This window comes from Pyrgilauda ruficollis, unplaced genomic scaffold (genome assembly GCF_017590135.1).
Source record: "Pyrgilauda ruficollis isolate IOZ18807 unplaced genomic scaffold, ASM1759013v1 scaffold100, whole genome shotgun sequence".
Lineage (NCBI taxonomy): Eukaryota > Metazoa > Chordata > Aves > Passeriformes > Passeridae > Pyrgilauda > Pyrgilauda ruficollis.
In genome coordinates, this window is record NW_024508102.1 from 1830156 (window position 1) to 1858124 (window position 27969).

The 27969-nt window shown below is 58.3% G+C and overlaps 1 protein-coding gene across 2 annotated transcripts in view; it reads left to right on the plus strand.

Moving 5' to 3' along the window:
• The window catches only part of GRM4 (glutamate metabotropic receptor 4), a 34540-nt gene continuing 6571 nt past the window's right edge, over positions 1-27969 (plus strand). The window contains exons 1-9 of one of the 2 annotated variants that reach the window (XM_041467849.1): positions 1-113; positions 6206-6976; positions 12857-13073; positions 19329-19464; positions 21267-21421; positions 21836-21976; positions 25264-25464; positions 26178-26314; positions 26766-27701. In XM_041467849.1, the coding sequence (XP_041323783.1) occupies positions 6458-6976; positions 12857-13073; positions 19329-19464; positions 21267-21421; positions 21836-21976; positions 25264-25464; positions 26178-26314; positions 26766-27701 (2442 nt within the window). In that variant the 5' untranslated portion in view covers positions 1-113; positions 6206-6457. Of the gene's footprint in view, positions 114-2277; positions 2375-6205; positions 6977-12856; positions 13074-19328; positions 19465-21266; positions 21422-21835; positions 21977-25263; positions 25465-26177; positions 26315-26765; positions 27702-27969 lie in introns of those variants that run through there. The other variant, XM_041467840.1, reaches the window with a different exon arrangement.

The window sequence follows — 27969 nt, forward strand, 5'->3', positions numbered from 1 at the left end:
CGCCGCAGGGCCCCCCCCGGGCTGCCCGCGCCCCCGGGCCGGGGGCGGATCGCGGCACCGGGCACCGGGCGGAGACGGGGCCGGCGGCGCCGCCAACTTGGCACTGCCCGCGGGTAAGTGCGGGCGGCGCGGGGGGAGCATCCCCGGGACGCCCGGTGTCCCCGCACCTTCCCCCGGGGGTGGAGTGCCCCCGCTCCCCCTCCCTGCAGCCTCGCCGCTCCCCCCCTCCACAACGCTCCGGCGAATTTTCCGCCTTTCCTTCTGGTTTTGGGTTGGGGGGGCTGCGACAGCGGGGGCTGCAGCCCGGAACCCCCAGCGCTCCCCCCTCTCCCACTCATCGCATTATTCATTGCTGGGGACTGCGGAGCGCTGCCCCCTCCTCGTTCCGCTGCTCCCTCCCCCCGCGAGGGGCACGGAGGGCATCCCTTGCCCCGGTCCCCAGCCTGCCACCTCTGTCCCCAGAGGTGCCCACTGCCCGGCGAGGGCTCCGGGAGGGCAGCTGGGGGGCTCGTCCGGACGGAGGGGGCTGGCAGGTGCCGGGGCAGGAGGCAGCGGGCAGGGGTGGGTGGCCGTGACCGTGGCCGAGCCGCCGGCGGGGGCTGCCCTCGCCTCGCCGCAGCGGGCAGCGCCCGCAGAGCCGCCGCAGGGCAGGGCAGGGGGGACAGGAGAGCGGCTGAAGGCGCTTTCCCTGCCAGCTCGGAGGGGCTGTGGGGAGTACGATCCTTCCTCTGGGCCGGGCAGAGCCTCGCTCCGGCACGGGGTCGGTTTTCTCTCCCGAGCGTTCTCCCGCTCCTTGGCGCTCTCCGGGCGAGCGGATCTGAGGCGTCGGGAGCCGCTGGGAAGTTGGCAACCGTGAGAAAAAACCGGAGAACTCTCCCACTGCCTGCCCGGGTGCAGCCCCGCCAGCCCTCCTCCTCCTCCACCTCCTCCTCCCCTCGGTGTGATGAGTTTGCCGTGCTCTGCCAGCCGGGTGATTTTCCGTGGGCTGCTCCGGCGCTGGGGGATGCCCGCTGCCTTCGGCGGCGGCTGCGACGGAGAAGCTGCGGGTGAGTCACCACCTTTGCCATCGCCATCGCGCTGCAGGTGACCTGTGGCTCGGGGCTCGACGAGGGTGGCACGAGGCAGGGCTGGCGGTCACCGCAGGAGCCCACCGGCAGTGGCCGTGTGCCCCGGGCAGGACTCGGGGAGGGGCGGAGGGATGGAAGGATGAAGAGAAGGAGCAGAGCTGATCTGTTGAATGCAGCGAGGAGCTCGGGAAAACACCACGAGAATTGCCAAAAGAAAAAGCTCGTTTCCTTCCCCGCGTTTGTGCCCTGTAAGCAGCGTTTATCTGCACCAGGCAGCGGGGGATGCTCTGGAGGTGTGCCGGGCAAGGCTGTGGAGGGGGAGAGCTGGGACAAGACCCTTTTCCCTGTGACCTGCCACCTCTGCGCCGGGGGGCTCGGTCCGATGGGATGTGCAGAGATCCCTCCTGATTGTGGCCAGTCTGGCTGGGCTGGAGGAGCAGTGCTCCTTGTGGGGGTGGTCCCTCTCTGTGGTGGCAGAGGGTCCCCATGGGCAGAGGTGGCTCCAGCTGCCCCAGGCTGGGGGGCTACAGGCAAAGCCCTTCTGAGGACGGCATCAGGCACTGGCTTAAGGGTGCTGAGCTGCACCCCAGGGTGTTGGAGCAGCATCAAGGGGATTTTCCCATGGGAATCCAAGCTCGAGTGGAGCCACGGCCTGGCCCTACATCCTAGAGGCCAGCATGGCCCTGCGGAGGAGCCTAACGGCTCCCCGAAAAAGAGCATCACGTGCTTCAACTTTGGCATCAGGCAGGAGGAGGATGGATTTGTCAGCTCAGCCACCCCCTTCCAGCTCTTCCCAGAAAGGCAACGGCTTGAAGAAGTGGCAGGTCCTAATTATAACATACGTGAACCCGCCGCCCTCCCCGGCTTCGCGCCCGCTGCGGGCACCGGCTCTTCCTCCCGGGCGCTGCTCTGTTTCACGGAGGGTTTTCCTCCCTGCAGTTCCCTGGATGGCCCCACACTGAGCCCGGATCAGGATGGGGGTCTCTGGAGTCACCGCTGAAGGGGTGTGGGCAGGGGCTGGCACTGCCAGACCGCAGTGTCGGGGCGTGGGTGTGATGGGGAGCGGGGACACCGCGCGCTGCCGCGGGCACTGCCGGGCACCGGCAGTCAGGCCGTGCTCTCGCTCAGAGCCAGCACCGTCCCAAATTGCAGATGGCGATAAAAAATTAATTGCGGGATTCTGCTGCACGTGGCAGGAGCGGGGACCAGCGGCAGTTCCTTCCCTCCCTCCTTCCCTCCCTCCCAGCCGCTGCCGCTGGAGCTCTGCGCCGGCTGCCCGCGGACACCTCGCGCCGCCTGCCCGCAAGGTGAGCTGCTGTTCTCTCTCCGCTTGCTCCGGGGCTGGATCCTGCTCGCCTTCCCCCCCTGCTGTGCCATCCCATCCTTCAAAGTGAGGGATTAGCCCTGACCTGCTTGGCAGCGGGAGGGAGGCGGAAGGAGAGAGCTTGCTGCAGTTAAGGACGTATATAAATATGGTGTGATAAATATTCCCTGGATCTCATCTGCGCCCTACGGGAGCACTTTTGGTTGGACTTCAGCATCCTTCAGGAGATGCTCCGGGGCACTGAGGTGGGTGGTCATACCCAGCTTTTCCCCACCGTGGGGCTCTGAGCCAGGTGCTGGCAGGACCTGGTTGCAGAGAGGACGAGTTGGCACCTTGGTGATGGGCTCGGGCTGGTGCGAGCGTTGTGCTATCGGTTCATGCATCTATCGAGGGGTTGCTGGGCAGGGGCTGTTTTGGAGCTCACTGGGGGGGTTTGGATGGCACAATCCAGGGTCTCTGCTCACTGCTGCTTGCTGAGCTGTGGCCTTGCTTCTCTGAGTGAATGCCGGGGTACTGGACCTGAATACTTAAGGTTTTTCCTGTCGGGGAGAGAACTTAACCTGGCATCCCCTCCCTCTGTCCACGTCTCAATTCTGCTCTATTTCATGGAGCTTTTGCAATTAAAAAGACCAGGAGCCAAGCAAAGTACCCTGTAGCTGCTTGCAAGCGGGAAGAGTGAGTGTACACTAATTGGGATATTGTGCTGCCTGCTGGCTGGCCCTGCTTGCTGGAGGAAGAGCAGGTGGGGAAAGAAATAGCCTTGATTTTCAAAAAGATGCTGTGGAGCTGGTAGGAACCAGTGTGGCTTAAGCTGGCACAGCCCTCCCAGTGCCAGGGCTGGGCTGGAGTCTCTGGTGCTGGTGGAACTGGGCTCTTTGGCAGCTGAGGATGGGTGCAGGTGAGTGCTGTGTGCTCTTGGCTGATTATTGCTGCATCTCCTGGGCTGTAACCAGCTCAGCTTCTGCTGGGTTTAACGAGCCCCAGAAAATGCTCTGGCTTTGAACTGGGAGGTGATAGATCCTGCTGCAGGCAGAGCTCTGGGGAGTGGGGTCTGTCCGGAGTGTGTCCACCACAGTCCAGCCTGGGCAGTGCTTGCGGGGACGTGCAGGAGGAGCTGCGGGAAGGAACCACAGAGGTGATGCCTGGGGTGGCTGGTTGCTCCTCCGGGCACTGGAGAGGGTTTTGCAGCAGGAGATCTCTGTGATGTGGGGGAGTTTTTAATCAGAGTTTGATTTAATGGAATCACAGAATGGTTCGGGTTGGAAGGGACCTTAACGCTCATCCAGTTCCAGCCCTTGAAATGGGCACGGACACTTTTCACTAGACCAGGTCGCCCCAAGAGGGGCTCGCCTGCCCAGCTGAGCCCTCTCCTGTTCCTTCCAGAGCCCTCCGTGGCTGGCGATGCCGGTGGCCCGGTGGCCACCACTAGAGGGGGGCAGGATGCCACCGTGCTGCCCGGCCCCATGTCCGGGGTGCCGGGACCTGCAGGGCTCTGCCTGTCCTGGGGCAGCAGCTCCGGCTCCCTCTGCCCTGGCGCTGCTCAGCCCACCCTGGCTCGGGCAGGGGATGAGCCACGCCCGGGCTCTGGAGATCTCGGTTTGGTTGGTGCTTGTGCCACCTTCCAGATCCAGATCGGGCTGCGGCATAGCTGGGATGAGGGCGATGGGAGGGCTCACCGATGCTGTGCTGGTGGAAGTAGGAGAAAACAGAATTTCTCCTTCCTTCGGGGCTGGGGTAAGCACCATGCTGAGTGATGATCCCACCCTGTTATTGCCACCCTCGTGGTGCCCCTGTGGAGCAGTGCAGGTGGAACAGGAGGGTGGCTGTGGCCCCTTGCTGCCAGGAGTGTGTGGGTAAGGATGTTCCCTGCTCCGTGAGCACCTGCGGTAGGCAGGTGTCTTCTTCCAGATGTGCACCTCCCTCCAGATGTGCCCCTGGTGGAGCAGCTGCTTTGGGGAGGCTGAGGCATGGTGGAACCAAGGTCTGGGCTGTGTGGAAGCAGTGACTTGTGTGTGGCTGAGGAGCTGCTGGGGGCGGGTGGAGGGGACAGGGGTGCTCATCTGTCACCCCTTCCTGGGCCCTTTGCATCAGGGGTTCATCAGGTAATTTCGGCTCCATCTCCCCCGTGAGGGATCCGAACCATCTCCCTCCTCCTCTCCCCATTATTTGTGCTTTCTTCTTGCCTGCCGTGATATTTTTACCTTCAGTTCGTTCAGATTATATGATCAAAGGAGCCACAAAGGGGAGAGAACAGAGAGGGAAAAAGCTTGAAAGAAGAAAGGGAAAGGCAGTGGGCTCTGGGGGCACTGCCAGCTCTGCGGGAGCTGCCGTGGGCTCTGAGGGTTTTCCTGGGAGCGGGTCCATGGTGTGAGCATCCCACCTTTGATGGGCAGAAGTGTTGCAGCTCCAGGGATGAGGGTGGGAGAGGTGACCTGCTTTCGGCTGCTGCGGGGCTCTGAAGGCAGCTGTGGTGTCTGAGCATCCCTTCGTCTCCCCATCCTCCTCCTCCCCAGCATGGGCAGAGCCTGACCCGCTCCCAGGCTGTGCAGGAGCCACATTCCCCTGCTCCATGCCCACTGCTGATGCATGGGGTGGTCCTTGCAGAGGGGACAGGACCATGCAGAGGTCTGATCCTTGTCCCTGATCCCCATCCGAGCAGGGCTGCGCTCCCAGGGGCTCTCCTGGCAGGCTGGGGCGGGGGCTTTGCTGCGGCATTCCCAACCTCCTGCCTTTGGAAGCACAGAGCTGGGCACCGGGTAATTCTGGTTCCTTAAAAGCCCCGGCTGTCAGAATCGCTTTGGAGATGGGCCTTCAAGCGGCTGCTGCGGCGGAGGTGCATAATTTATGGAGGTGAGTTGAAGCCAGGGTCCTCCTGGCTGGGATGGCTGCGGAGCGGGAGCACCCTTGGGGCTGGTGAGACTCTGTCCAGCAGCCGTGGGCTTGGGTGCCAGCTCTGGGTTTGAGCTGAGATTAATTTAAGCTGTTTCCTTGGTCTCACTGTTGCTGTTCGTCCTGCCTGGGGAATGCATTTGCCTGCTTGGCTCCTCGCTGCTTTTGGTGCTTGCATTAATCATGCGCTGCCCTCAGCATCCATCAGCGGCTGCTGGGAGGCGGCGGCAGGGATGGGCATGAGAGCGAGCCTGCCTCGGGGGGAAACTGAGGCAGCGGCTGTGCTGCTGGGGCGGGGGCAGCTCAGGTGCTGTCGATATCTGCTGCTGGAAGCCGTCGATAACGGAAGCAGCTGCTGGTTCAGGAATCAGTGGCCTGAAGGGAGAGCGGCAGGAGCGCAGTTGTGACTCGGATCCGGAACGCTGGGTTTTGGCAGTGCCTGGCTCCAGCTGAGGATGCAGACCTCAGTTTGTGGGGCTCAAGACAAGCGGGCTTGTGGAAGTGACTGAAAAACCTGTTGGGAAAAAGTAGGGGTGTTTTAGAATAGGCAGGGATTAGGGCTGGGGGTGTGTGGGGGGTTTGCCGCACTCTGAGTGCTGTCTTGGGACTTGTCCCACCCTCTCAGTTCCCTTAGGAAGGGATGGGTTGGGACAGGGTCTCAAGGCCCCCTCTGAGCTGGTCACTGACCTGTGCTGCTCTGTGGGGCAGTGTCCCCGAGGCCCTGATCAGCCCCTCTGCCCAGATGCAATTTGGGCTGAGCTAAAACCCCTGGTGTGAATCAAAGACCCAGTGAATCCCAAATCTATTTTTGCAATAATCCCCAGTGCTTATTTCCACTATCTCCCTGATGAAAGCCCAGAACAGCCAATGTCCTCTTCCTGCTCCTGCCTAAATTTATCTCTCCTGTTTTCCCCATCCCTCCAAGGTCTCCGGAGGAAGGACCCAAAGCTTTGCATGGACTCGTGGCTCTGCTGCTGTCTCTCCTCTCTGGCGTAGCCATGCAGACCCCAGCACCCTCCTGCATCCCGACCTCCCGCTGCTCTCCTGGGGCCGGCAGCACCGTGGGGAGCCGCTGACGGAGCCGGATCCCTCCGGAGCCATGCCGCCCGCCCAGCCCAGCCCGGCCCCCTGAGCGCCGCGTTCCCGGCCCGAGCTCTGCCCCAGCACGGCCTTGGCGATGAGCGGGGGTCACTTTTGCATGGAGCGTTTGTCCTTCTGCCTCCTCCTGAGTGCCTGGAGCTGGGGGTGGGCGCCCGGGGGTGCTGCCAAGCCCAAAGGCCAGGGCTACCCGCACATGAACTCCATCCGCATCGACGGGGACATCACGCTCGGGGGGCTCTTCCCCGTGCACGGCCGGGGCGCCGAGGGCAAAGCCTGCGGGGAGCTGAAGAAGGAGAAGGGCATCCATCGCCTGGAGGCCATGCTCTTCGCCCTGGACCGCATCAACAACGACCCCGACCTGCTGCCCAACATCACGCTGGGCGCCCGCATCCTGGACACGTGCTCGCGGGACACGCACGCCCTGGAGCAGTCGCTGACCTTCGTGCAGGCCCTCATCGAGAAGGACAGCACCGAGGTGCGCTGTGTCAGCGGGGGGCCCCCCATCATCACCAAGCCGGAGCGGGTGGTCGGCGTCATCGGCGCCTCGGGCAGCTCCGTGTCCATCATGGTGGCCAACATCCTGCGGCTCTTCAAGGTAGGGCCTGGCCAGGTGAAGGGAAGCTCTCGGCAAAACCCCCGCGGGTGCTTTGGCAGCTTTTCTCCACGTGTGCCTCTTCTTCCACAGCTGGGGGGAGGCAGAGCCGGTGCTGTTAAAATGCTTCTCCTGCCTCCCCCAGGTCCCCGGGGATCCCTTCCTCCATCCTTCTCCGGTGACGACACTTGGAGCAGGAGGATTTTTGTCTCATCTCCCCCGGCTTTGTGGCGCTGGTGCTCCCGCCCCGTGGCGGGGGTTGGATGGGAGGTGGGCTGAGGGTGGGTTTGGTGCTGGTTCTGGGGGATGTTCCTTCAGGGGTGTGGGTTATACCCCAAAATGTAAATCCCACCTGAGCCAGAGGGCTGGAGGCAGCGATGGCTGATGGCACGGGACAGCTGGGGCTTCTCTGCTGCAGTCCAAGGGGACACCAGCCAGGCTGGGGACATTTGTCCTGTGCCACCAGCCCCAGAGGTGCTCAGGCTGTAGTGGGATAAGTAGGGCTCTTCCTACTGCTGTGTGCCAGCTGCAGGAATGCTGAGGAGTTGATAATTCCTTTCCCCCTTGCTGTACATTTATTTATCCACAACCAAGTCCCTGGGCTGCAGAGTGTGTGAACAAGGGTTCCCCTGCAGAAATGAGGGAGAAATGTAAATATTCTGCACCTCCAGTGGCAATGGGGGCCCCATCCCATCTTGGCCTTCTCCCAGCACCCTGAAACCCCTGTGTTCTGCAGGATTGGTTCTCTTTTCCCCTCTGTCTTTCCCTTCCTCTTCCTCTGCCAGCCCAGCGTGCTGAGAGCTGGGTCCCCTCCTGGGAGGGCTGGAAGCTGTTAGTGAAGACGGAAGAACCAGATCGCTGATGGAGTTTGATTTTTCTGGGTCCCTTTTTTTTAAAAAACGTGTTAATGTTCCAGGCAACGAGTGAGAGGGCTATTCAATAATTAAAATAATATAAATTAGAGGGAGTGGGAGGAACTTAAAAGCTATTTGCCAAGACAAAAAAGATTGAATACTTGTTCTGGAGAGGAGGAGGGAGGCTGGCAGTGGGGAAGGAGGCAGGAGAGTGACAGTCAGAATAGTCGGGGGCAACTGAAGTCTTTCTAGGTTCTTTTATTTTTTCCCCTCACCCTTCTCCTCCAGTTTTGGTCCTTGGGCACAGAGCTGTGACCTGTTCAGAAGGATGTCTCTGAGCTCAGTGCAGCCCTGCTCCAGCTGAGCAGCCAGGCACTGCTGCTGCTGGTGCATCCTGAGCCCCGGGAACTTTAATCCAGAGCTGATCCCAGCCCAAGGGGACAGAAAATAAATGCAAATAGGGGGATGAGCAGGTAGAGGATGGAGACTAAAAAACCCCTTGGGAGAGGAGAATGAGGAAAATCTCAGCCTTTCCTAGACAGCAGGGAATCCCAGTGGGGGGGTTGATGCTTTTGTCAGTGGTCCCAGCACAGGGACACCATTCCCCTGGGACTGGGGTCATGTCTGGGCACAGCCATTCCTGCAGCAGGCTGGGGGTCTGGGGGTTCTGGAGGCTCTTCCCCCCGCCATGACCCGAGTGCTGCTGCTGCTCTTTGTTATTCAAACACTGCTTTTATGGCAGGGACATGCTTAAAATGAGAATAAGGCGACTTCCATTTCACACCGCCTGACCTTTAAGCGTGGGTGACTCTGCTCCGAGGTTCAGCAAGCACTGGCTGCCTCGGGCACAGGCAGCTGCCTCTGCCCATTCCCTGAGGCATGGCACTTGCTGGAGCTCTGCTCCCTCTTGGCCCCATGTTGCTGTGTCCCTCCTGTCCCCCTCGGTGCTCCCCAGCAGGGGGACATTGGCAGAAAGTGCTGGGAGGTGGCACAGGGGGACTCTCCCTGTGGGGTGTTCAAGTGCCCCCTGAGTGCTCTGGTTTTTGGAGTGCTCAAGTGGTTCTTGGGGAAGGCTCCAGCACATCTGGGAGGGCTCCAGCAAATCTGAAAGGGCTCCAGGATATCCAGCGAGTGGCACAGAGTGAATCAGAGTCCACCAGTGTGAGGAGTCCACTCAAGTCCAGCACAGCAGCCCCCCCAGTTTTCTCCCTTCTCTCCTGTGGCCATGAGCACACTGCAGGTGGCTGTTCCTGTCTCAAAATTATGCTCTCCCTGCTGTGGTCTCCTTGTCCCATCCCACACTCCCTCCTGTGCACCTCTCCCTGCTCCATCAGCCCCCAGCTCTCCCTGCTCGGCTGGCCTTGCTCCTCCCTGCCAGGGCTTTTGTCACTCCTGCACTACATAAATAAATAACGGGTCCTTCGTTAGCTGCCGCCTCCTAATTAAAGCTGTACATCAGTGGAACAACTTGCAGATGCGGCATCCTCTGTCCAAGCTGGTTTCGTCACTCCTCGTCGCCCTGCCTGCAGAAAATCCTTTCCCCAGATCCGTGCTCTGGGCTCCGTGTGATAGCATCTCCCTGGCGTCACTGCCACAGCGCTCTGGTACCTTCCAGCTCCTTCCCACCCCTTGCTGCTGCCTCTCCAGCCCCAGCTCTACCCACTGGCTCCTGAACCACCACAGCGGTGATGGTGTCAAGGAAACCAGGCCATGCTCCTGCAAATGGGATCCCCTAAAAGGGATCTCAGGTGCGTTTTTCGTCCCCATCCAGAAAGAGCTGTGGCAAGGTGGAGCCCAAGCGCTCAGCGTGGGGTGAGCAGCCGGAGGATGGCTTTGACACGTGCCAGGCGCTTTGAGGCCGTTGTTTCCTCTCCGTGGCAGCGAGTGCAGGCGCTCTCTGCAGCGCAGGGCTGTTGTACAACATGAATAATTCACCTGAGGACGGCGCTGCCCGCGCTGCAGCCGGGCACTGGGCACCTGCAGACCCACGAGGCTGCGCTGCCTGGGGCAGAGCTGGGTCAGCCCCTGGCTCTGAGCCCCTCCTGGCAGTGCTGAGCCCCCTGGCTGGTGTCAGGGTGCCCCGAGGCTCTGGGGGCAGCAGGGTGAAGTGATTCAGGACGTGCTTTCCCCACGGAGCGGGTAAATAACCTTCACCCAGCGGCCGGGGGATGCTCTGATTAATCACCTGCTGCTGCCACTTCATTTCCTTGCTCTTCACTGGGCTTATTGAAACAAATTGCAGCTGCCTGGCTCCCCTGGGCTGCCCCCAGCCCTGAGGGGTCCCTGGGCATGGCTTCTTGAGGAGGAGTGGGACAGGTGGTGGCAGGGATCAGGGACAGCATCCTCCTGCGCCTGCTGTGCTTCCTGGAGTTTTAGTTCTGCCTTTTCCCTCTCCAGGGAGACGCCAAGGGCTGCATCCTGGGCCTGACCCCGTGCCCAGGGAAAGGGCAGCAGGATGGGGCTGCAGCTCGTTCCATCCTGGCACTGAGTTCTGAGCAGCCCCACTCAGCCCCTCCCTGCCCAGCCCCTGCGGTGCTTTACGCTCTCCCTAATTAAAAGCTGCCATCCAAATGGCTCGATGATGGAAATTCTAATTAAATCAATTCCATCTTGTCGGCAAACCAGGGCTTTGCATAAGATATGCATGAAATTAATAATTATGGGGAGGGAATTAGCTGCTCCTGACCCTGTATCTGGCATGGGGGGGTTGGTGCAGGAGCCTCTGCTTGTGGGGTGCTCCTGACCAGTGTGCTCTGCTCTGGCTCTGCAGTGGTTTTGGTTGGCTTTTTGTTGGCTTTTGGTTGGTTTTTGGTTCTTCCTGCCTGCTCAGGCTGATGTTGGCATCAATGGTTTAAGCCTGGACTGGGATATGCTGAAACCGCCACCTTTGCCTAATTCTTCCCAACCTGGGGGGATTCTGTCTCCTGCTGGTGGAGAAAATATCACAGCAGCTCCTGAGCCACACTGATGATGGAGGGTACCAAATGCAGCTTTCCCAGTGCATTTGAGGTCAGTCATGCCAGTCTGTTGACCCTGGGGGAGCAGGATGTCACCTCCTGCCCTAGCTCCCACCATCCCAAGGGATGTTTCTCCAGGCTCAGGGTGCTTCTGGGTGATGATTTTTGATTCAAAACAAGAGAAGGAAGATCCCCTGCCCTGGGATCACTTCCTGCTCTTGATGGAACAAGGAATTCTTGGGTTGCAGGAGAGCTGGCCCTACTAATTTCCTCAACACAGTGTTTGTCCCAGGCTGGAGATGAGCCGGACAAGGGACCACCAGTGCAGCAAATTTGCAGTTGAGAGATGTTTCCAGCTCCCTCTTCCCACTGCATCCTTCTTTCTAAGAACCTTGAATTTGCTGCCTGCATTTTGCTTTTATGTACCTAAAAGGACTTTTGTCTTTTATCTGAGAAAATAGCTGGTGCCAGGAGTTGGGCTATCAAAAAGGCAGAGGGGGGAAAAGGCAGAAGAAATCTATGAAATGGTCATTTGGGAACTGGTATTTTATTTTCACTTTCATCCAAGGCAGAGGAGCGAGAGAAAAAAGCCCTTTCCTTTTGTTTATTAAAATACAACTTCCAGTCCATAGCCTGTGGATCAACAGGTATTTTCTGGGCTTTGTTTTCCAGCTGAGACTGGAGCAGGGTGGGCAGGCCAGGGGTTAATCCAGGCTGTTGGAGCTTGGGTGGGATGGCAGTGGCGTGGGGAATAACGGAGACATCTCCATCTCCAGTTCCCTGCGGAAGAGGTGAAACCAAAACACTCGGAAAGAGGAAAATAATTGGGAACGGATCCTCTGGAAGGGCAGGGATGCATCCCTGCCCCCAAATCACCTTTGACGTGGGCACTGCTGCTGCCCGTGCCCTCGTGGGCACGCTGTGGGCACTGCCTCCATCCCGAGCCCGTGTCCATCCTGCAGGCTGGGCAGGGAAGGGGAGGGGAGGGGTTGTGCTGGGAGCAGCCCCCCTGCTCCCCCCGGGATGAGCGATTGCCAGGCGAGGGCCTCACCTGCTGAGCAGAATTTTAATGGAGTCTCATGCACCGGCTCCAGTCAGAGATCCCCAACGAGCAGATCAGAGCCCCTCGGAACGGAGCACAAAGCAGATTGTCACGGGGAGTAATCCTATTTGTGCCTTGATAAAGATTCCTTCCTCTCCCTCTCCCACTCCTGCTCCATCTCTCCCTTTTTTCATCTCCTGTTTCGCAGGCAGGTAGAAGGGTGGCTGCTCCTTTCCAGGGGCCTTTTAGCATTCAGGTGGAGTCGTGGGTTTATAACACCAGAATCGCATTTAATAGAGAGAGGCAGGAGTGGGAGAGGGGAAATCACAGAGAAACAAAGGAGGAACTGGGAGATGCTGGACTGGAAGGGAATGGAGTGGGGCCAGGAGGGTTGGGACACCCAGCCCTGGTGCACACCTCATCCCTGGGCTGGGCTCCCAGCGAGGTGGCTGGGGCTTATTACACCAACTCAGATGCCCACAGCTGGTGGGGAGAACCTGGGCTTGATAATTTAATAAGCCTTTTCCATCTTTAAGATAGATGAGGATGTGTGGTGCGTTTTGGAAATGGAAAGTGCTGTGTAAGTGTTAAACATCGCCTGATCCCGTGGTGCTAAATCATTCCAGCGTGCTGGGAGAGGTGCAGTGGCTCTGGATAATTTAAGGAGCTTATTTAGGGCTGGGGGGGCCAGGATGAGTTGGATCTGTCTTTCCTGGGGAAGAAGCCAAAGGGAGACCCTGGCAGTGCTGGCCAGGGCAGAATTATGTTTTTTCCCTTTGGCTCTCCCACATTGGATTCTCCAGAAACCCTTCTGGGGTCCTGCTGGCTGTTCCTGAGCTGCAGGTGGTCCCCAAGCCCCGATGTCCCCTGGAGCACCTGATGGTGGCACATGCCCCACCTACGCCGTGCTCATCCTCCGCTCCCACCTCCCTCTACTCCAGAGCAAGGCTTTGGGACCACGGGCATGGCTGTGGGGTGGAGATCATCACCTCCTTCCCCTGATTCTGTGCCCTTCCCTCCTCCACCGCAGATCCCCCAGATCAGCTACGCCTCCACGGCGCCGGACCTGAGCGACAACAGCCGCTACGACTTCTTCTCCCGCGTCGTCCCCTCGGACACCTACCAGGCCCAGGCCATGGTGGACATTGTCAAAGCCCTCAAGTGGAATTACGTCTCCACCTTGGCCTCCGAGGGCAGCTACGGTGAAAGCGGGGTGGAGGCCTTCATCCAGAAGTCCAGGGAGGATGGTGAGTGGATCTCCCCCAGGATGGGAGCAGCGGAGACAGGAGGAGAAAAGGATGGGATGGAGGGATGTGTCTGGTTGGGCTCCTTGGGCTGAGCTGGGATGGATGCTGTGGTTTGGGGGATGGTCCTGGAGCAGTGTGGGTTTTGGGGCTGCCCAAAGAAGGATCCAGGTTTTCCAGCAAGGCTTGGGACCAGCAATCCTGGGCTGCCTCCACTCTGCAGGGTAGGCTGCTTTTGGGAAGCATCTCGAGATCCCATTCCCTGTTCCCCAGCTCTGCCAAGCTGGTCTCACCCCTCCCTCTGTGCCTGAGCCACGGCGCTGGGCGCCTTCCAGAAGACAAGCCTTTTACAAATACTCCCAGGTTTTAACAGAAAATCAAGTTGGCACCAGCACGAGCTGCACCCAATTTTAGTGGAATTATCCCCCAGGGCAGGTGCTTTAATTTGTCTATGGGCTTTGGACAGGCAGAAAGTCCGTGCTCAGCAAAACTCTTTGGGAGGATTTGTCTGGAGGCAGAAAGCGTTTTGCTGACGGGAGCTCTGGGATGCTTAGGGGGGATTAGCAGCCTTGGGAGCAGCGCAGGAGCTTGTGGGGACCTGAACACCAACCCCAGGGAGGGTGAGGAGCCCTGGGAATGGCTGCTGTGGGTGCTGCTACCACAAACCCAGAGCTTTCCCGGGACAACACTGGGGGGCTGGCAGAGCACTGGGGTCCCTCCTGGCTCTGGCATCACCTCAGCCCCCCAGCACGGGGTGGGACGGGAGCTAAAGGGTGTTTTCTGAGGCAGTTAAACCCCTGCAGGGCACAGGCTGCTGCTTATTACAGGCTTAAGTGTGTCTGAATGGCACATTAGGTTCTGGCAAAGTCGGTGGGACACCGGCCTATCTGGAGCCAGTCAAACTGCGTTATGGCCTTATAAATGGATAAAGGGAATAAAAACTTGGAGGTGACGAGCTCCTAATCAAAGCCCTATAAATAGGAGCAGCGTTAATTCCGTCTCTCACGTGCTCCCTGGCACCGGAGCCGGCTGTGCTTTTAGTATGCAGAGGAACCCATCTGGGGATCCAACTTGGGAGCCGCTCTTCAGGATTTTCACTTGAAAAGTGGAATATTTTTCACGGGGCTGTGGCTTCTCGAGGAGCAGCGCGTGGGGATGCTCCGGAGCGGTGGCTGCAGGGGATGTGTGGAAAAGGGGCTGTGCTGGGTGTGTGTGACAGTGCCTGGCAGGTTTGGGGAGGGGCTGGGGGATGCTCTGCTGCCCCATCCATGGGTGCAGCCCCCCCGGGGGATCTGTAGGACACTCGAGGGGCTGCACAGGCACGATTCAAACCCACGCTCCTCCTCCACTAAGCACCAGTAAGGAGTGCTGGTTGACTGGTGGTCCTGCTGCGGCGTGAGCTCTTCTCCTTTGAGATACCTGTGGTTGCCACGAGCTCCTCTAACCAGATGTTAACGATCTGACAGCGTAATTGCAGAGTAAAGGAGTGCATACAGAGCCAGAGCAGAGCCAGAGCAGCCACATGTTAATCCGGGGCTGTGGCAGTCCTGTAATTTGGGTATCCACATAACCTGGCGATTATGTGCATTAGTGATAATTTAGTTATCAAAAAGCAGATTTCCACGGTGCCTGCAGTGTGAGGGCAGCCCATGTGGTGCCAGCGGTGATGCTGCAGCCCTGACACGCTGCAGGAACGTGGAGATTTGTGGGAGCTGTCTGTGGGGCCCCGAGTGGGCTCTGGGCTGCTCCCTGGATCATCTCCCTTGGGAGCAAGTGTGGGGTGTCAGCCACACTGCTTTGCCCATGGAAGTAGAGCCACAGCCATGAGGCTGAACCAAAAATATGTTTTTTCTTTTTTCCCCCTTTATTTTATGTGTTTAACCCCCCCCCTCAGCTGTGCCATCTGTGGTGGCAATGCCAGGCTGGAGAAGAGCTGGGCTCTGCCCACTTCACCTCTGTCTTCCCCTGTGCAAAGGGCTCTGCTGGCACCAAACACCTTTACACAAGAACAGATCCATTGGGAAGGGGTGAAGGGTCTGTGGGATATTCCTGGCTCTCAGTTGCATTTCTCCAGCTGCCTAAAGGACCCTGTGATTTGTACTGCTTGCAGGGGCCTGCAGCCCGTCAGAGGGACGGACAGAGCTGCCAGCTGAGTGAGGATCTGGCCTGTGCCAGCCTCTGGCTGGCTGTTGGTCAAGTGCTGGAGATTCCCCGTGGGGGTGTTTATGCTGGGGGAATGGCCAGGCACAACCCCAGCCCCCCGTGTTGGCTCTGCCCAGGGGTTCCTCACTCACCCAGCTCAGGGTGAGCACTCCCGCTCTCCTCCCCACAGCGCCTCTGCTTCATTTCTCATGCCGAGCCCGAGCCTTCAGAGTCGGGTTTTATTTCCATCAGGCAATAATGCTCATTGCTGTCGTTAGCAGCTCGCACTCAAGCTGTTTGCTTTCTGATGCATTATCAACTTGACCTTCAGTTTCAATTTTTAGCAGAGCCTCGCGTTGAAGCTTCGCGGCGCAGCGCAAAACGGTTCTGCTTGAGGCACAAAGCGACCTCCGACAGCGATGCAGGGAGGAAACTCGCCCTGGAGATGGGTTATTCTTGCAGCTGGGGCTGGCCCTGGGCTACCACAACAGGCTGACCTGCGTGGCTGTTACATCTTTATTCATTTATCTTTTTATCTTTATCCATGCTTGCGGTCGCTCTGGTGATGGTGCTGTTGGCCCCTGGTGGTTGCTGGTGGCTGCACTGGTGGCTAGAGAGTCCTTATTCACTAGAGTGAATAAGTTTTTGGGTTTTAACATTGCAGAGATGTTCACTCTGCAAAGGATGCATTTTCTTCAGCCATTTTAAAGTGTTTTAAGTGCATTCTGCTCCCAGTATCCATCCTACTCCCCCAGAGCATCCTGCACTGGCAGTGGCTGTCAGCTGGATGGCAGGGCCAGCATTGGGGTGTCCCTGGTGTCCCCACCTCCAGCCCCTCTATCCAGCATTTCCCCACGCCCCTGACCTGTGGCCTCACTTTGGTGGTTGGACAGACCCACCCAGGACCCTCTGGCTCTGTGTCACTGAGGTCTCTGCTGTCTCCAAGCCCTTGGAGATGAGGGCTGGGATGGATGTTTGTGTGATGGAGCTGGCCTGTGCCACACCTTGGGTCTGGGAAGAGGGGAATATTCCCATCCCAACTCCTTAGTCACGTACCTGGATCAATTTTAGTGCCATTTCCCCCCCTCTATTGTTTCATCCTTCACTAAGTTTTCCATATTTTTAGTTAAGAGCCTGATTTATATTTGTGATGCGTTTGCTCATCCCCATGTGACATCCCTGGCTGTCTCTTTCTGGTTCCAGCCGGGTTCATTACTCGCGGTGGCTGCACCAGGAGGTTGCCCCCAAAAAGCCACTCCCAAATCTTGAGGCAGGGGCTTTGAGCTCAGCCTTTTGGTCTCACCACGTGCAGGAGAGGGCCCTGACGGCTCCTTCTGTGATCATTTGCTTCCTGGAGGCTTTGAAGTGGCACAAACAATGCGTCCCGGGGCAAGGAAGCAGCTCCAGTGAATCGGGAATCTCATGGGAAGGCTGGAGTTAGGAGGGGAGCCGGGAGTGGGAATGCCATTGCTGCCGGGCTGTGCAGAGCCTGATCCCTCCCTGGGGTGCCCAGGACTGCCCGGGGTGTGGGGGAACATCCACATTGCTGTTCTGCACGGCTGAGCCAGTCCCTGCTTTACCCCCTTAGCCAGCTCCCTGCTTGCTGCAGGCTTGGCAGGCTCTGCGGGAGCGCTGGCAGAACCCCCTGAGCCAGGAGCTAATTAAGCACCGGCAATCAAGAGGGGAAGCCGGAGTGGCTGCGCTCCCACCGAGCAATAATGGTGGAGATTAAACCCTGACCCGTGTTTGACAACAGGCGTTACCAGCAGAGTCCCTGCGGCCCTGGGAGGTGAGATCCCACTGGGACCGGAGGGATACGGCTGCATGCCTGAGGATGGCACAGCCAGCGTTGCAAGGGGAGGTTTGGAAGTAGGCTCAGGCTGGGTTTTCCAGGCTGTTTTTTGCCCTGTGTCCTGTGGCACCAGTGACAAAACTCACGGGATATCCTCTGAGCATCCTCTGACTGCCTGGTCCCAAACTGCCTCCCATCAGCTGCCTGTGGGATGTTCCCCCCATCCCCAATATTCCCACTCCTCTCTGGTCCTTTCCCAAGCTGGAGGAGGAAGAGTGAGGTCCCCATGCCTCAGCTGCTGCCTTCTCCCAGAGTCACACCTTGTCCCAAGTCAGGGAGCAGTGCTGTGCCATCCTACTGGAGTAGAGAGAGTGGTTGCCTCCTTGCCATCGCTGCCACCTCCTCACTTTGATTTCTGGCTTTAGAGGAGTGTTTTGACTAAATGGATTTTTGTGCAAAGACAGTGGGAGCATCACTTGGCAAAATCCCCTTCCCAAACCACACAGCCACTGCCCCCCTGACACCCTGGACTTCTTGCTGTTGGTGATTACATTTTCATTAATTAAGGAGATAAAAACATTGTCAGCATCTGCTGTGGGAAGCAGGGGCTCCCCGGCCCTGCAGGCTGTCACCTGGAGGAGCTGTGTTCCTCGTTAGTTTGATTTAACGAAGCAGCCGAGTAACATCACGGTCATTTCTGAACTGCCATCGATTTAACCTCTTGTTTATTTATGGGCCCATCTCCTCTGCCATGTGTGCAGGGAGCTGTTCCCTAGCACGAGTGCCTGGTGGCACTCAGGTGTGTGCCCATGCCAGCCCCCAGCTGCCACTGGCTTGTGCACGCTCCTGCCTGGCTCTGCCAGGCTTTTGGAAGGCTCTCAGTGTTTGCAAACTGCTGCTTTTCTTGGATTTTCTCCATTGATTGCCATGGAAACTGTAATTAAGCTGCACGGTGGCCCCTGGCAGTGTGCTGTGACACCCTGGCCTGGCTGGGAGCTCTGTGGTGGCCAGGGTGAGTGTCCCCAGGCTGGGACATTCCTGTCCTGCTGGCGCTGCCGGCTGCTGCCCGCCTCGCCTGGCTGATCTGTCTGTTTATCCAACTCCCTCCTCTCCATCCATCTGGCTCCCCATATGGGAAACAAGCAGCAAATTGGCCCAATTTCTTACCACAGGAAAATAAACCCCCAAAAAACCCCTGGAAAGCCCCGGCCAGTGAGCTCAGGTGGGGATGCTGTGCCCCATCCCTGCAGCTCTCCTTGCCTGCTCAGCACCCAGCACATCGCCCTTCTCTTGGGTTTTGGCTGCAAGGGGCCAAATTTTCCCAGTTTTCCTGCTGCTCCAGTAGGGAGTGAAGTCTCCTGGAGCCTGTCCCCACCCTGTCCTGTCCTGCTGCTCTCCAGGTCCATGCTCTGGGAGTCTCTTCCAGCCCCAGGTGGTAATTACGCTGACCTTTGCTTAAGCTGCGATCTGTTAGTGGCAGGAGGCATCAGCCGTGTCATTTACTATGCAAATTGAGACCATCAATTACATCCAGAAGGTCCCACAATGTTTAATTCTCTCTCCCATCTCTCTCTTTATTGGCATCTGCAGAAATGCAGGAGCAGGAGGGCTCTGGCTTTTCGGAGCTGGAGGTTGGGAGCCCAGCAGTGAAGTGTGGGGGCTCTTCCAATTGTCTCTTTTAATTTTAATTACCTGCTTTTGCAATGGCTTCTTGGAAAGCTGGTCTGGAACTTGGCCAGTGCCATAGGGATGGGAGCAAACCCCTCTGCAGGGTCTGGCTGCTCAGTGGTGAAGGGCTTGTCTGCTCTTCCCATGGGATGGTTTTGCCAGAGTTTGACCATTCTGTGTGCAGAACCCTTTGCAATTCCTGGGCTGGGGAGGGCCTCCTGCTTGGAATTGGCTGGAAAATCCTCACTGAGCTGCTGGGATGGGACTGTGTCTCTGTCCTGGGGACATTTGGAGTGTGATGTGGTGCTGGCTGAAGGTGACAGGTACCAGAGGAGCGGGTGGGAGGCAGAGAGGAGCTGTGGAGATACAGGGTGGGAGGGAATATGGTGCAGAAGGGCTGAGCTGGGAGAAGAGGAGGGGTGAAGGGAGTGACCTGGGAGAGGAGGGGTCAGGGAAGGGCTGGGGGTCATGTCCCAGGGGGTTGGGTGGTGGCCAGGAGGTCTGGCCTGAGGAGGTGGTGAAGTGCTCAACCCCTCAGTGGGAGCACTGGAGAGACCCAGCTTGGCCTGTTGGGCTGAGGAGCCCTGCGAGAGGGGCCATCCCCAGGGGACAGGGACTCGTGGGGTGTCTCAGTGCCAGGGCTCTCTCTGCCACAGGCGGGGTCTGCGTGGCCCAGTCCGTGAAGATCCCGAGGGAGCCCAAGCCGGGGGAGTTTGACAAGATCATCCGCCGGCTCCTGGAGACCTCCCACGCCCGCGCCGTCATCATCTTTGCCAACGAGGACGATATCAGGTGTGGAGGGGGGCCTGGGCAGGGATGCACTGGGATGTGTCTGCAGTGGGGACCCACTCAGAGCGGCCACCTGGCAAGTGGCTGCCATCCAACCACAGCCACACAGAGCCCAAGGGAGGAAAATCCAATTTTCCATCAGTTTTGGCAGCTCTGGATGTCATGAGCTGCTGCTTCACACCGCGCAAGGACTGCTCCCAGCTGGGCAGGGCAGGACCCAGGCACTGGTTCTGCTTTGCAGAGCAGCCCCAGCATGGCAGAGGAACAGATCTGGGGGACCTTTCAGGGACCTTTTGGGGACTTCCCCAGCACTCTGTGCCCAGCAGGGCCGGGGATGTGGCTGCACTTGAGGGTGATGAGCTGCTCTGCAGGCGAAGCGGCGGCTGCAACATCGTTGTTTACGGAGCAGAGTGATTCACATGGAGCTACCCCTGATTTCCTAAGTGTCTAATTTATTAATCAGCAAACATTATGTAAATGTGGGTAAACTGCAAGTTTAAATCAGTTTACATCAGATGTGCAAACTCTCCCAGTTTCTTTTTTCCTTCCTTAATAGAAATGTCTGTAGAGCTGACATCGGGTGGGGGTGAGAGGGAAAAGGGAATTACCTTGCAGGATAAATGGCAGGTCCTGTTAGCAGGGTTCTGGAAACATCCAAATGGGATTGCAGCTCTGGGCAGGGGGTTCTGCAGCCTCCTTGAGCCCAGGACTGGGGTTCTCCATGATCCTGACCCTGCATTGTGGAGCCTGGAAGATAGAAGGACAGACTGGGATGGTTGTAGCTGGAATTCTTCGGGTGCAAATCACTGATCCCATGGGAATTTCCTGGATTTGCCCTGGGGAGATCCTGCCCCGCACAGGGACCAGGGGCAGCTGGAGGTGCTGCTGTCACAGAGTGGGACAGGGGCTGTGACTGTCCTGGGGAGGGATGTGCCCAGAGCCCAGGGCAGTCTGGGGTGAGCACGGAGCAGCCTGCACAGCTCCCACTGCCTGCCTGCCTCTTCCCATCTCGTCTGCACTCTGCTGGATTTCTATGGGGTTTTTTCCCTTATTACACGTTTCAAACACCATCTGGACTTGAAATGATCAGCTCCGACGCGGGGGCTGAGTCACAACCTGCCTTGGCTCTGCACGGGGAGATGGAGCTGCCCTGGGCTCTGCTCCCACATGGCTGGGGACCCACAGGAGCCCCCGAGGGGACAGCGAGCCCCAGGAGACAGAGCCCACAGGGTCAGATCCAGGTCAGATCCTCCGTTCCCATCCTCCCACCGAGTGCCTGGCCTGGCTGGCACTGGAGGAAGGTGCAGGAGTGTCTGGCACCAGGAGGGATGCTCAGCAGGACCAATGGCATCTCTGCCCCAGCAGAGCCCAGCTGAGCCCAGCAGAGCCCAGTTTAACTCCATGCTGGGCACTGGCAGCACTGGCTGCTCCTCTCCTGGGGCTGGCCATGCTGGGGGCACGTGCTCTCCACGCTGCTGCTTTCCCTGCCTGCTGCGGCATAACCTGATTCTTTTCCTTTTTTTTTTTTCTTTCTTAATGTTGGGTAATTAAGGAGAAATTCAATTACCAGTCAGCAAATATGCAAATGAAGTGGGAGAAGCAGCCTGTGTGCCTGGGCTGGGAGGACAGAGTGTGCAGGAGCTGAGAGGCACCGCTGGATTTTGTGTGTCCGTGTACACTGGGCTGTGCTGGGTGCCAAACTTGTGTCTGGAGCAGGAGATGCCACCAGCACTGTGCCAGTGTCCCCACTGCCCTGGGGCCAGACAAGGAGTTGGTGGCCCAGCCTCTGCTGCTTCTTTCCACAGAAGGGTGCTGGAGGCGGCCAAGAGGGCGAACCAGACGGGGCACTTCATCTGGATGGGCTCGGACAGCTGGGGCTCCAAAATTGCCCCCGTCCTGCACCTGGAGGAGGTGGCCGAGGGCTCTGTCACCATCCTGCCCAAGAGGGTCTCAGTCAGAGGTGAGATTGTCCTCCTTAACTGCAGGTTTTGGCTGTGAAACCACTGTGGAATCACCACCCTTTGGGTTGGAAGGGATTTTAAAGACCTCCTGATTTGCCCACCAGTCGCCTCCTTATTTTCCATATGCCATGTGTTCCCTACTCTCCTTTTATCACCAATGTACTTAGAGAGGCATTTCCTGTTGCTCTCCAAATCCCAGAAAGTCTCTGCTTTGCAGAGGATCTTCCCTGAGTGGCTTTTCCACTTGCACCTCTACACAAGTGACGCTTCGGACACAATCCCACCACACTCTGGTGTGTCCCCGTCACTCACAACAGCTCCCTTCCCCTCTGCCTGGGGAATTTGGGAGTGTGTGATGCATCTCTCTGTCATCCTTAGGATTTATCCCCTCCATCCACTTTCTCCCCGGGCAGGTTTCGACCGCTACTTCTCCAGCAGGACCCTGGACAACAACCGCAGGAACATCTGGTTTGCCGAGTTCTGGGAGGAGAATTTCCACTGCAAGCTGAGCCGGCACGCACTGAGGAAGGGCAGCAACATCAAGAAATGCACCAGTAAGAGCTGGGGGGCTGCTGTGGCAGGGTGGGGGCTCACGGGAGGGGGTGTGGTTCTCCTTGTGAGCATGGAGTTTTTCTGATCCTGGTGGGGATCCCGACTGCAGGTTCCCAGCTCCTTCCTCGAGCCCCAGCGTGCATTTTGAGTCGTTTCCAGCCAAAAGAGGCTTTGGGGACGAGTGCAGTAAACAAGGCAGCCCGGGGATCTGTCTTGCTGACAGCGCTGCTGTCAGGTGATGGTTGGAGGCTCGGGGAGGTGACATGTTTACTGAGAGATGGGAGAGATTTACTGCCTGCCTGGCACCGCCTGAAGACAGATGACGGCGCCGTGGCTCGCGGGCTGCGACGTGGCAGGACTTGGGGACATTGGCGCGTCCCTTTGTCCCCTTGGGAGGGGTGTCTCTGGAAGCCATCGTGTGCTGTCAGACAGAGGGGCCTGGCTGTGCCTGCGAAGTTGGATGGTGAAGGTTTTGTTTTCCCCCTGCTTTCACCACTGAGGATGAGTGAGATGGTGCTTCCCCATCCCTGTCCTTGCAGGCATTCCCCAAGGGTTCAGCTGGTGATCTGGGTGGGTGGGAGCTGAACAAGCAGCAAGGGCATGCAATGAAACTGGCTTGTGGCCATGGCCTTGGGTAGACAAGAGCTCCTCATTCTTCTCCAGAGCATCACGCAACCCTCGGCCCCAGGAGATGCATGAGCAGGCCCTGTGAGTGCTGATCTCCTCATCTCCACTGTGATGTAGCTTTTAAACAGGTGATATTTCAGGGCCAAGGTGTCAGTGGAAGCAGCTGAAACTACGATGTGGCAAATGTCCTAGGAGCTGTCTGTAAATCATCGGAATTTGTCAGCAAATAAACCATCTCCCGAGTGATTGCTTGGCAGATAGAGCTGGGAGCTAACGCCTGGTGAAGCAAATCACCTGCCCCTGCAGATCCACGAGCTCCTGCCTTGCAGGGCTGGTGCAAATGCCCAGTTTGGGGCTGTTTCCCTCAGGTTTGGGTAGAGCCCAGCATGGCCAAGAAATGCCAGCTTGGTTAGTTTATTCCACCCCAAAAACCCAAACTGAAGTATCCTACTCTGAACCAGACAGTTCCTGGCTCCCATTCCTGGATGGGGGGGCTGGAAGGAAGTAAGGGCTGAGCTGGTGGAATTCCTGATGGCAGCTGCCTGTGTTACTCCTGAGACCAGCCCTAGCACCCATCAGATGTTTGCCACAAGCCTTCCACATGGAGGGACCATCCCTGCTCCTGGATGGGCTCACCCAGCCCAAAAACACAGCAAGGGGTGCTGGGTGCTGCCACCAGCACCCACGAGATTTGGAGATTCTCCGTCCCCAGCTCCCCACAGATGTGCTGGGAGTGATTTTGACTAAGTCCTTCCAAAAGGAAGGACCAGTGGTGTGCTGGGAATTGATTCTGATCCCGTCTCATCCTCCTCTGGGGAAGAGCTGCGTCCTCCTCCGAGGGGGCCGCCGAGCCTCGTCATGCTCTTGAAAATTAATTACCAGCCCTGTAGAACGATGCACGACCCTGCTATTATAATCAGCAGGTCACCTCCCTTCCGTGGCCCTCATCTATTGGTGCTTGGCAGAGATTTATTGTCTCCAGGTTGGGAACAAGCCTCGGCTGTCTGCTCCACATTGCCCCTCTGTGCACCAGCCTAATTCCCATCTGGAAAAAAGCAGCTGGGGCCGGGGACAAGGTGCTGACAGACAGAGGGACAGCCCCAGGGATGTCTCCTTATCTGCCTTGGCACAGGGATGAAAATGCAGCCTCCACAGCCTGTGCTATTGCGGCAGGTTGGATTTTGGGATGCGTGCGGGGATGAGGTGACTGAGGGAAGCTGAGGAGCTTAAGGGACCAGCCCCAGGTCCTGTGTGTGCCCTGGGCAGGACGGTGCTGTGGATGGTGGCAGGGCTGTGACATCCCCATGGGCTCAGCTCCCTGGACAGTCTATTACAGCTCCTCTTTTAATGGGTAATTATCTTGACAAGACAGAGTGGCCTGTCTGTGCATTCGGAGATGAATATGGGGAAGGGCCTGAAGTTGAGGGAGAAGATTAATGGCTCCTGTCAATAATGTGGAAGGAGGGATCACCTGCCGGGCTTTGCATGAGTAATCTCCACATTCCAAAAGCGTTTTTATAACTTTAAAGGATGGGCTATGAATTCACCTCCCTGATACCATCTTTCCCTGTCGGTCAGTTCGTTATCAGTTCGCTTTAGTGTCATGTCAGTGGCACAGGTCCCAGCACAGGGACCTCCAGCACGGCTCACGGGGCTGTCCCCTCTCAGTGGAGCTTCATCCCACTCCCCCACAGCAGGGAAGGAAGGTTAGCACCTGGTGCTTGGTCCCCTGCAGTCCCTGTGAATCCCACCTCGCATCAGGACACATCCCTACGTGGTGGAGCTGGAGTTTATTTTGGGCACCCTGGCGTGGCTTTCTAGGATGTGCTGCCTCTCCAGAGTAGGGAGGTGGTGCCCTCGCCTCCCTGACAAACCCTCCTTCCCACCGGAGGCCTGGCAGGATGCCTGGCCATGCCTCGGGGCAGGGATGGAGGGGCAGAGGCCGGGGCTCTCCATAGCCGTGGTGCCCCTTGGGACTCGCTCTCTTAGCTGTAATTAACAGTGTGCTGCGTTAATCGGTGTCTTCTGCTAAGTGATTAACATGTTTGTGGTCCCATTAAGGGCGGTTATGACAGGGGGGAAGGCAGCTGTCACTGGTAATTGCCAGATCCTTGCAGGATCCTGCCAGCCGGGGAGGCTGTGGGGTCAGCAAGGCAGGGAGGTGGCAGGGGGTGACGAGGGGAGTGGGGTGACAGGAGGCTTTGGGAGTGAGATGGGGACAGGCAGGCAGTGATGGATGCTTCCTGGGCGGTCCTTGACACCACTGCTGGAGCCTGAGCTGGTGGAAACTCCAGGGAGATGAAGGAGGGATGAAACATGCAGGGGTGAGGGTGGGATGTCGGTCGCAGCCCAGCCTCCATCCTGTTGGGGACCTGGGAGTTCAGGGATGTCCCATGGCACAGGGACGTGACATCCTGAGGGCTCTTGGAAGCACAGCAGGGTGCAGCACCCACATTTTCAGAACCTCCCAGTGAGGAGGTTGGCTGGAAATTCCCCTGGGAATGTTCCTTGGCTGTGTGTGCAGGATTGGGAGTGGGGTTGGAAGTTCCAGCTGCTCCAGTCCAGGGTGGGCTCATTGGCAAGGGTTTGGGTGCAGCAGACACATCCTGGAGGGGGATGGCTGGGGCACAGGAGGTGGAAAACCCTTCCCCTGTCCCCACAGACCGGGAGAGGATCGGCCAGGACTCCTCCTACGAGCAGGAGGGGAAGGTGCAGTTCGTCATCGACGCTGTCTACGCCATGGGACACGCCCTGCACAACATGCACAAGAAGCTGTGCCCCGGCAAGGTGGGGCTGTGCCCCAGCATGGACCCGGTGGACGGCGTGGAGCTGCTCAAGTACATCCGCAACGTCAACTTCTCAGGTCTGCTGTGCCCCGGGGCGGTGGCAGGAGCGGCCCTGGGGTCTCTGCTCGTCCCCTTGTTGCTCTGGTTGTCCCCAGTGTGGGTCACACAGCAGCACCCACAGTTTATTTGTGGTACCATTTGGCAGCTGCTGCGGTGTGAATGCAGCGTGGAGGGAGGGCAGCAGATCAGCAGGCGAGGAGGTCTGAGCTTCCACATCTCCTGGGAGCCTTTGGAGTGTAAATCTGGCAGCAATCCCACCCTCACCCTGCCTTCACCTGCCATTCTGCCCTCACCCTGCCCTCACCTGCTGTCCTGCCCAGCCTCTCCCCCTGCCAGCTCCTCTCTCCCAGCTGGCAGAGATCCCACTGCCTCCTGCTGCTCTGCCCTTGTCTGTCTCAGATCTCCTCTGGAAGCGCATCTTTTCCTCTGCCCTTTCTCCTTAATAAACATTTTCTGTCTGGTCCCCTTATTATTTCTATTTATCTCCACCCTCTCATCTCCTCCACAGTGTCTCTTTTATTTATTTTCTCCTCTTGCTTGATTCTTCTCTTCCTTCCTTTCATTAGTGTTTATCTCCAGAATTCACTTGATTTAACTTTTAAAGCTGCTTTTCCCCCTTTCTTAGAAGAAGCAGCGAGGGGGGAGCATCAATCCAGAACCCCCTTGGACCCCATCAGCAGGGTGGGGGTGCTGGGGGTGCTGTGGGTGCTGAGCCCCCCCTTTCCCACAGGCATTGCTGGGACTCCTGTGACATTCAATGAGAACGGAGATGCTCCGGGGCGTTACGACATCTACCAGTACCAGATCAGGAACTCCACCCCTGAGTACAAAGTCATCGGGCAGTGGACAGACCACCTGCACCTCAAGGTAAGGGTATGGTCCAAGGGGAAGGTCCTGCAGGTTTCTCTTCTCACCACGTCGAGTCTGGGAGCCCCTGGGTGCAAAGCCAGGCAGCCAGAGGTGGTGGGGGCAGAGGGGAAGGTGTCCCCCAGGTACACACCTGTGCTTCAGCACGTGTGACCACACCCTAGGGGCTCTGGGTATGGGACAGGAGACAGGAGCCAGACCACAGCAGATGGGGTTTCCTCAGGGAAAGAGGGGCTTCATTTTGGGTTCTTGTTGAATGTTCCCAAAAGGCCAATGCAGAGCTTCACCACCTCCCTGGCCCCATGCCAGGTTGGGCTGGGACCCACTATGGGATGTGCTGATGGGTTGAGGGTCCAGATCCAAGCAGGGCAGGGCATCATCCCCTGTGCCCAGGCGTGCCCGGCAGGTGCCCGCTGTGCCCTCAGCATGGCTGGTGCCATCTGCCCCACAGGTGGAGAACATGCTGTGGCCAGGGGGCGGGAGCCAGCAGCCCAGCTCCATCTGCAGCCTGCCCTGCAAGCCGGGCGAGAGGAAGAAGCTGGTGAAGGGCATCCCCTGCTGCTGGCACTGCGAGCGCTGCGACGGCTACCAGTACCAGCTGGACGAGTTCCACTGCAAGCGCTGCCACTTCAACGAGCGGCCCAACGAGAACCACACCAGCTGCACACCCATCCCCATCATCAAGCTGGAGTGGAGCTCGCCCTGGGCCGTGGTGCCCGTGTTCATCGCCATCGTGGGCATCATCGCCACCCTGTTTGTGGTGATCACCTTCGTGCGCTACAACGACACGCCCATCGTCAAGGCGTCGGGGCGGGAGCTCAGCTACGTCCTGCTCACGGGCATCTTCCTCTGCTACGCCACCACCTTCCTGATGATCGCCGAGCCCGACCTCAGCACCTGCTCCCTGCGGCGCATCTTCCTGGGGCTGGGCATGAGCATCAGCTACGCCGCGCTGCTCACCAAGACCAACCGCATCTACCGCATCTTCGAGCAGGGCAAGAAGTCGGTGAGCGCGCCGCGCTTCATCAGCCCCGCCTCGCAGCTGGTCATCACCTTCAGCCTCATCTCCCTGCAGCTCGTCGGCGTCTGCATCTGGTTCATCGTGGACCCGTCCCACTCTGTCATTGACTACGAGGACCAGCGGACTACAAACCCCCACTTTGCCCGGGGCATCCTCAAATGTGACATTTCGGACCTGTCCCTCATCTGTTTGCTCGGGTACAGCATGCTCCTCATGGTCACCTGCACTGTGTACGCCATTAAGACCCGCGGGGTCCCGGAGACCTTTAACGAAGCCAAGCCCATTGGGTTCACCATGTACACGACTTGCATTGTGTGGTTAGCCTTCATCCCGATATTTTTTGGGACGTCACAGTCGGCGGAAAAGGTAAGGGAGGAGGGGAGAGGCCTGGCTGGTGTCCGGTGTGCAGGGCTGCGAGAGGCTGTGGTGTCTTGAGCAAGAGGAGAACTTCCCTGCAGCGTGGTCAGCTTGGGAATTAGGGTGGGAAGTTTTCCATGCTCTTTTGGCCCCACGGCCCCTCGTGGGTGGGGGCAGTGGGCAGCACAGGCTGCTGCTGCGTGGGCTGGGGGAGGATGAGCCCCCAGGGCATGTCCTGGGTGTCGTGGGCACAATTTCTGCATGGAAAGGGACCCAG